This window comes from Cervus elaphus, chromosome 24, assembly GCF_910594005.1.
Source record: "Cervus elaphus chromosome 24, mCerEla1.1, whole genome shotgun sequence".
NCBI lineage: Eukaryota > Metazoa > Chordata > Mammalia > Artiodactyla > Cervidae > Cervus > Cervus elaphus.
Genome location: NC_057838.1, coordinates 64,925,537 through 64,934,497, shown reverse-complemented (window position 1 = coordinate 64,934,497; position 8,961 = coordinate 64,925,537). Strand labels below are relative to the sequence as shown.

At 52.4% G+C, this 8,961-nt stretch overlaps 1 protein-coding gene across 1 annotated transcript; it reads right to left on the bottom strand.

The window, feature by feature from the left end:
• Window positions 1–6,907: 6,907 nt before the first annotated feature.
• TMEM158 (transmembrane protein 158) lies at window positions 6,908–8,729 on the bottom strand. Its single transcript, XM_043886627.1, has one exon. The coding sequence runs from the start codon at window positions 8,418–8,420 to the stop codon at window positions 7,545–7,547; it is 876 nt and encodes a 291-aa protein (XP_043742562.1). The 5' UTR covers window positions 8,421–8,729; the 3' UTR covers window positions 6,908–7,544.
• Between the last annotated feature and the right edge of the window lie 232 nt (window positions 8,730–8,961).

Below are 8,961 nucleotides of genomic sequence, written 5' to 3'. Positions count from 1 at the left end.
TCTTCTCTTATTTGTACTATACTTTTCTGCTTCAAGTCACCCAGAAAAATGAGTGGGCTTGGCCTCTGTTTCAGTCTGCCTGAAGAAATGCTTGAGGGGTGTGTCTTTGTAGCTGGTGTGTTCTGACTAGCCTGGGAGATAGGAAGGGAAAAAAAGAACATGATACTGCAGGCCTGGAAGGACCAAGGCATCTCCTCGTCCAACAGCCTTGTACTGTAAACGGGGAAACCAAGGCCAAACAGCTCATTAATGGCAAGGCTGGTACCCTAAGCAGGTGGCCCAGTGCCCTGTCTCATGTTACTGCTAGTCTGCTGGAAGTCTCAGGGATGCTAACACTGTATCTGATGCTGATACTAATACTGTGGGACTTCCCTTATAATGCAAGGATTGGGCAGCTATGGCTTTGAACACAGATGGGTGGCAGGACTTTAGGCTTCATCAGGGAGGCCCAGCACACCAGAGCCGGCTGCACTTCAGTTGGTACAAGTGCAGGACTCCCAGAGGCAAGGCCAGCTAGCTGGACGTCATCTGAGACAGGCCAAAGGCCTGGGGGTCAGCTCCTGAGCGGGATGGAGAGTTTAAAGTTCACCCGGTGCTGGGACTTCCCTGGTGGTTCAGCGGATGAGAATCTGCCTGCCAATGCAGGGGACATGGGTTCGATCCCTGGTTGGGGAAGATCCTGCATGCCGGGGAGCAACTACTGCACTGCAACTACTGAAGCCCGTGGTCCTAGAGCCTGTACTCTGCAACAAGAAAAGCCACTGCAGTGAGAAGCCTGTGTGCTGCCGTGAAGAGTACCCCCACTTGCCGCAACTAGAGAAAGCTGGTGTGCAGCAACAAAGACCCAGCATAGGCAAAAATAAAGAAAGAATTTTTTGTTTAAAGAAAAAAAATAAACTTCACCTGGTGCCTTTCAGCTTTATTCCCCGCTCGCCACTACTGGGAATGGAACTCAAGAGTGAGGCGAGGTCTGCAGTGAATCCTGAGGGTGTCCCACGTAGATCCCCTTTACGGGCCTGTACACCATCTGCCGCTGCTGGGACTGTTTGTATGTGTTAGTCACTCAGTTGTGTCCGACCCTGCGACCCTGTGGACTGTAGCCCAACAGCTCCTCTGTCCATGAGATTCTCCAGGCAAGAATACTGGAGTGGGTTGCCATTTCCTTCTCCAGGGCATCTTCCCAACCCAGGGATCTCCTGGGTCTCCTGCATTGCAGGCAGATTTTTTTTTACCGTCTGAGCCACTAGGGAAGACCTGCTGGAAGTGTGCTGGCTTCTAATATCTCCCAGCTCCCTCTGTCTATGGAGAACTGGGCCCATGTAAATGGGAACTGCCAGGGAGGCCATGCAGCCCCTCTCCGCCCCCCCAGACCCAACTTTGACCAGTGATTGAAATGGGAGTACAGAAGCCCAGCCTTTGGCATCAAGTGGTGCGATTCCCTCTCCAGAGACCCTCGTGGGGTCGGCTGAAGCTGACTCCAGCTGACACCACATCCTTGCTTTGCTCCTTTCCTGGCCCCATCCTGCTTCCCCTGCTCCCTTCCTCCTGAGAGCACCCCTCAATCAACCCCTTGTGTGAGTCTTCCCATCTCAGACTCCACTTCCAGGGACCCCAGTCCTAGACAGGATCACTCCTAGAAGGCCTTAACACTGTCCATTTATTGTGATTGGTGCTGAATATATTTTGACTCAGTGATGGTTCCTGTCCTTGGTGGATTCCCCCACCTCTGGCCCCATCTCCTTCTTCTCTCTGGGGAGGTTCTGTCTTTACTCCCTACCCCTGACAGCAGAGGTTTCTGAATGCAGCTGCTCCTTGGCTATGTGGAGCTGTGACAGCTTTAGGGGCAGCATTGTATAGGAGCAATATCCTTTCTGATTATTGAATCTCAGAATTCATGTCACACCAAGACATCAAATAAAACCAGACAATACAAGGCAGCTCCGTGGTTATGACTGGAAGAGAAGAATCTCATTGTTCATCCTCTAAAGTTGTGTTCTGTTCCTTATCAACCTCATCTGAAACCTCAAGAGTAGAGATGTTTCTCCAGGAAGAGTAGAAGGTTTGGGCTGGCTTTGATTCGTGTTGGAGATGATAGACTTGCAATGGGAAAGATAGAAGACCTCCCCAGCCCACTCTCTGCCAAAAATCTTCATCAAGCCTTTGGTCCTCAGATAGGTTTCAATATCCTGTTGCAGCTGGACCTCTGACCCACATTGAGAATACAGCCTTTAAACACTCACTGCCCTGAGAAGCCTTCCATAACCCTCTGCAGAGGGAGGGACCCCTCAAGAGCTCCTGAGTGGAGACAGCAGGGCTCAGAGAAGCAGGTGCCTGCTGGGGTTTTTATACGTAGAATATATGCATGAATGTTTATCGATAAAAATGAGCCATGGTCACTGACTGTGCTGGTGGTGTTGCTGCCATTGATTCCTTTATCTTACGATGAGTATTTTCTCAGTTATCTATGATGTTGCACTTGTATAACAAAGTTTTCAGAACAGTTAGGTACAGAACAATTCCATTTTTAGTGTAAATAACTTCTCATGGACACATATACATGTGTAGAAATAGACTGGAAGTGTGTGCACCAAAACTCTGGCCGGGCTAGCCTTTGGGTAGTAGAAAGATGAGTTCTCCTCTCCTTCTACGCCTGTGTGTCATCATTCCTAATACTTCTACAGTGGATAGATAGCATTCATGTTCAAGCCAGAGTACAAGGATGATGCTGGGTAGCAAAGTGTCATTTCTGAGCCACGTTAACACCTGCAGGGACATGGTGAGAATCTGGAGTCGGCACCATGGGCTCTGCCTCTCAGGCTAGGGGAGACACGGTTTGGAAATCAATGATTCTAGCCTTCCAGGGCCAAAGGAGGAAACTGTTTCAGAGCAGAGCAGAGAGTTGGTGGGGCTGTCCACTCAGGGGTAGCACTTATAAGAGGGGGGCCCGCAGAACCTGTTCCCAGCTCTTGCCCTCGCGTGCCCCTGTCAGAGCGCATCCTGTTGTGGGTCCCCAGGGGCCCTTCACCTGCCTCAGGCGATGGCTCCAGGTCAACCACTCCATTTTAACGTCCTTTGTGCCTTTGTGTGGGGTCTTTCATTGTGTGTGAGGGGAAGGGGAAGGGATGATGAGGTGGGGGGTAATCTTTCTAGTCTTAAAGCTGATTTTTAAAAAAAATCTTTTTATTAAATTATGGTTGACTTACAAAATTGTGTTAATTTCTGTTGTACGGCAAAGTGATCCAGTTACACACACACACACACACACACACACACACACACTGTTTTTTATGTTCTTTTCCACTATGGTTTGTCACAGGATATTGAGTATAGTTCCCTGTGCTATAGAGTAAAGCCTTGTTGTCTATCCATTCTATGAATAATAGTTTGCATCTGCTAACCCCAAAGTCCCACTCCATCTTTGGCCCACCTCACCCCCTTGGCAACCACAGGTCTGTTCTCTATGTCTATGTGTCTGTTTCTGTTTCGGAGATAAGTTCATTTGTGTCACATTTTAGATTCCACGTAAGTGATATGGTGTTTCTCTTTCTTTGTCTGACTTACTTCACTTAGTATAGCAATCTCTGCTGCTGCTGCTGCTGCTGCTAAGTCGCTTCAGTCGTGTCCGGCTCTGTGCGACCCCATAGATGACAGCTCACCAGGCTCCACCATCCCTGGGATTCTCCAGGAAAGAACACTGGAGTGGGTTGCCATTTCCTTCTCCAATGAGTGAAAGTGAAAAGTGAAAGTGAAGTTGCTCAGTCGTGTCCGACTCTCCGCAACCCCATGGACTGCAGCCTACTAGGCTCCTCCATCCATGAGATCTTCCAGGCAAGAGTACTGGAGTGGGGTGCCATTGCCTTCTCAATAGTAATCTCTAGATCCATGTAAATGGCATTATTTCATTCTGGGTATTTTTTTGGCTGAGCAGTATTATATATACGTACTGCATCTTTATCCATCCATCTGTTGCTGGACATTGAAGTTGCTTCCATGCCTTGGCTATTGTGAATCGTGCTGCTGTGAACATAAGGGTGCATGGACTTTTTTGAATCGGAACTTTCTTCAGATAAATGCCCACCAGTGTGATTGCTGGATCTTATGGCAACTCTATTTTTAGTTTTCTGAGGAACTGCCATACTGTTTTCCATAGTGGCTGCACCAACTTACATTCCCACCAACAGTGTAGGAGGGTTCCCCTCTCTCCATGCCTTCTCCAGCATTTGTTATTTGCAGACTTTTAAAAAATATATTTATTTTTAATTGAAGGATAGTTGCTTTAGAATGTTGTGTTGGTTTCTGCCACACATCAACATGAATCAGCCATAGGTGTACATATGTCCCCTCCCTCTTGACCCTCCCTCCCACTCCACCCCATCCCACCTGTCTGGGTTGTCACCGAGCACCTGGTTTGAATTTGCAGACTTTTAAATGATAGCCATTCTGACTGGTGTGAGGTGATACCTTGTTGCAGTTTTGATTTGCATTTCGATAGTAATTAGCGACTTTGAGCTATTTTCATGTGCCTTTTAGCCATTTGTATGTCTTCTTTGGAAAGATGTCTGATTAGGTCTTCTGCCCATTTTTCAGTTGGGTTATTTGTGGGGTTTTCTGTTCTTGTTGAGTTCTATGAACTGTTTGCATATTTTGAAAATTAAGCCCTGGTCGGTTGCATCATTTGCACATATTTTCTCCCATTCTGTAGGTGTCTTTTCATCTTGTTTATGGTTTTCTCTGCTGTGCAAAATTAAAGCTGGTGTTTTAAAGTCGGGCTTTCCTGGTGGCTCAGGTGGTAAATTCACTTCTCTCCTCTTAGTTACTGTTTTCCCTTCTACTCCCTCTCTAATCCAAAATAAGTTAATAACTATTTATGATGATGGTGATAATAATAATTATTATTATTTCCATTGTAAAGTGAAGTCGCTCAGTCATGTCCGACTCTTTGCGACCCTGTGGACTGTGCCTATGGGATTTTCCAGGCAAGATTACTGGAGTGGGTTGCCATTTCCTTCTCCAGGGTATCTTCCCAACCCAGGGATCGAACCCCAGTCTCCCACATTGTAGGCAGATGGTTTACCATCTGAGCCACCAGGGAAGTCTCTGTATTGCCATTGTAGTCCTCCTAAAGAGGTTGCAGAGTTACCTAGGAACACAGGAGGAGAGGTAGGGTATTAATATAATGATAAAGCTTTTAGGGGAAAACTCAGCATCTTTTTACCAAGAGAACCAATGAATGTGGAATTTAACTCCAGCCAAGGTAGTCCAATGATCACAGAATATTCTGAAATAAGATTCCAAGGTACTAACTATAATGATAAAGATCACAATTCTAGATCATTACACAGTGTGATTCATGATTTAAGTCCAGAGTGGAACTTACAAGGAAGCCTAAGAGCTAGGCTGGAATTCACAAGTGTATCCTCTGGGACAGAACAGTGTGGCGCCTTGGACTGCTGGGAAAGCTGCAGGGACAAGACTCCAAGGCACAGCCCCTAGGAGAGGCCAGGGGGCTCTCTTAGGTTCTGAACAAGGTTCAAACTTGCAGTCCAGGGTCAGACCCAGGGTGAAGTAGAGAGCTAGGGGGTCATCAGTCTTGCCCCGCCCCACCCCTTCCAACTGACCCTCAGGAAGTCTGACAGAACTTCCCAGGAGCCCAGGAAGGACTCTGGTCAAAGGGCAAAGTGGGTCCTGGTGGATAACCCTCCACAAGCAGGTTATTTCCTCAAGTGACAAAAAGCTTTCTGGGAGACAATTTGTATGAAGGGTCAAACTGAGGCCTTAGGGTGTGATCAGGATGCTAAGTATTTTGACTTTCATCATTGGCCCATGAAAGCACAAAAAATAATGGGTCCTCCCCAGCACGTTAGCTCACCCCAGTCCTTTAGGTAAGGAGACAGTTCTGGCAACACTCAGACAGTTGGAACACCAGAAAATGCTAAGGGTGAGAGGTGGAGAGAGTCCTGGGTGAGCCACAGCCATGCCACCAGAGAACCACAGTAAATCCCCATCCTCCTCAAAATACCCTTGGACCCTGGCCCGTCCCCGGGCGTGGCAGAAATGACCACACGTCAGCACCCGTTGGGGGTTGTCAAACCCAGACTGGGGACTGTGAGATCCTGGTGGTTGCAGCTGAGCGGGGAGAGACAACAGATTGCAGGACCCCACCCCAGAGCTTCTGCGTCTGAAGTTCCTGGGCAGGGCCCCAGTTTTGCATTTCTAACAAATTCCCAGGTGCTATTGACGCTGCTGTCCCAGGGACCCTATGTTGAGAACTATCAAGAATAGTACCTACTATTCACCAGAACAGAATGCTCTAGCACACGTATTCACTCAGAAGTGGGGAGGGGATGGAGAAAGGGAAAGTAGCTTTAATACTTTTTTAAAGGTGTTTATTAGTTCATGAGACTTGAGAAAAAATCTTAATGCCAAAATACCCCACGTTTTAAAACCAGCTTTTGAAACGTATTCATATACTAAAGGTTACACATATGAAAAGGAAATCTACATGCCTTTTAAAATGAATCATTTTCATGAAAGACACTTGGCTCAGAAGACTTACTGATTTTACCATTTCAGCACTTTACTGGGTGTTTTGTGGGGCTTGCGGGAAGTGGGTAAAAAGATAAGTCACATAAAACTCTGTATGCCGCCATGACAAGTGGTAGTGAGGCTGAGGGGGGAGGGATGTTGTTTCAGGGGAGGGCAATGTGGTGCGGGGTGAAACAATGGGGCGAGGGCATTAGGGTCAGTAATTTGGTTTCCATCTCCCACCTCTCCCAGACAGGTAAGGGAGACAGAGTTAGCCCTTCTCTAACTTTTGGAGATTCCCTTTCTCACGTTTCAGTGGCTCATCTCGTAATTCTTGGATTCCTTTTCAGAATCAAATAAAGAAAAGGCACATACGCATCTCTGGAGGAAAATGTCTGTATTAAAAGCCAAAAAAACACAGAGTACAAGAAGAAACGCCCATCAGGCCACGTCACTGGATAGATCGACTTGGAAAAAGGTTCATAAAGTTCATTTTCAGCGGTAACAATATATCGGTGTTAAATCATTCCCGTGCCCCCCTTTTAAATAAATTAAAAAACAACAAATTTCAAATACTATGTTCAGATACAAAGAGCTTCTCTGACTACAGCAATAGCCATTTGATTTTTTTTTTACTAAAACTTTCATTTAAAACAGTTATTAAATATATAAAACAAATACACAGGATTTGGTCGTTTTCTGCCATGAATATAGGGCACGTGGGTGCGGGGAGGGAGGAGGGCAGGGTGCGCAAAAAAGGGGAAGGGGCCCCATTTCCATCTTCTCCGTCTTCCAAGCTGCGGGTCCCACCCTGCAGGGCGAAGGCTTGCATTTGCTTTTCGGAGCCAGAAGCGGGGCACAAACCTGGCTTTTCCCACACGCTGGGGCCTCTTCGGCGGCCCCCTCCCCCGAAGAAGAACTAACGGTCACTACAGCACGAAGCACACCGGCCGAGTCTCCCGGCGGGAAAGGCACCGAGAGCGCGGACACAGGACGGACACGGGAAGGAGCGGGGCGGGTCACTTGGTCGCCGTCCCCGAGGTGACAGCCGCGGCGGCGGCCGCGGCGGCTGCAGCGGCGGCGGCGGCGGCCGTGGTCCCCGCGGGCACGGCTGCGGGGGCGGCGGCGGCGGCGCTGGCGGTGGTCCGGCGCTGCTCCATGCCGTTGGGCAGGAAGCCGGCGATGATGGGCACCGGCCAGATGAGGGCGGCCACGCTCCACACGACGATGACCAGGGTCATGAAGCAGGCCACCAGCGTGGACTCGATGGGCTTGCGGTTCAGCCGCCAGCCCGGCTCGCCCTGCAGCTCCTCCAGGCTGAAGTCCAGGCAGCAGAAATGCAGCGGCTCGCCCTGCAACCACAGCGGCCCGGGGGGCTCGGCCGCGGGGTAGGCGGGCAGAGCGGTGGGCGCCCCGGCGGTGGCGCCGGTAGGCCGGAGGCGGCCCGGGCGGCGGCCGCGCACCCAGCCGCAACCCACGCAGAGGCGCAGGTCCTGCTGCGCGCCGCCCGCCGCCAGCCCCAGGTGCTCGATGAGCAGCGGCGGCCCGACTCGGTGGAAGGCGGCGGCGAAGAAGGCGCGGCCGTGCGCGTTGGTGGAGAAGAGCAGCAGGTCGCACTGGAAGCCCCGCGGGCGGCCCCAGCGCACAAGCAGCGAGCTCAGCATCTGCCGCTGCACGCTGATGTTGCACGGTGCCGCCGCCTCCTCCTCCGGGCGCTCGGGGGCCCCAGGCGCAGCCGAGGTCAGCAGCCGCGGGGCGGCCGGCTCGTCTGAGGAGGACGCGTTGACCGAGGCGTTGAGGGGCGCCCCGAGGAGGCCCGGCGCGTCCACGGCCCCGCCGCGAGCGGGCGGCAGCGGGCAGGCGGCGGCCAGCAGCGCGGCAAGCAGGGGCAGCATGGCCTGCGGCGGGCGCCTACGCGCGCGGGGCTGGCGGTGGCTGCATGGCGCGCTGGAGACGGGTCGGCGAGCGGACGGCGGGATCGCGGGGGCTGGCTGCGGGCGGAGTGAAGACGCGTCGGACCCCCAGTCAGGCCCGCGCCGGGGCGGCGCGGAGGCGGGGGCGGCGGCTCGCTTGGCGCGGGGCTCCCTCCCGGCCCGGCGGCGTCTGGGGTTCCCCTCCAACCCCCGCGCGGGGTCCCTCGGACGGCCGGGCAGCTCTACTGGGCCGGGCGCTCGAGGGGAGCAGGAATCCCCGACTCGGCTCCGCCTCCCGCGCGCCCCGCCCCGTAGCGCCCCGCCCACCGCCCGCGCACCGCCCACCGCCCGCGCACCGCTCGGAGACTCCGGGGAGGGCGGGGTTGCACGCGCCGCGGCGGGGGCGGGGGCGTGGCCGGGGGCGTGGCCGGGGGGGCCGAGACGGGTGCGGGCCGCGTGCGGGGGTGGGGCTCCGAGGCTTGCGCGCGGGCGCGGCCGCGGCGTCTGTGGAGAACGTCTGATA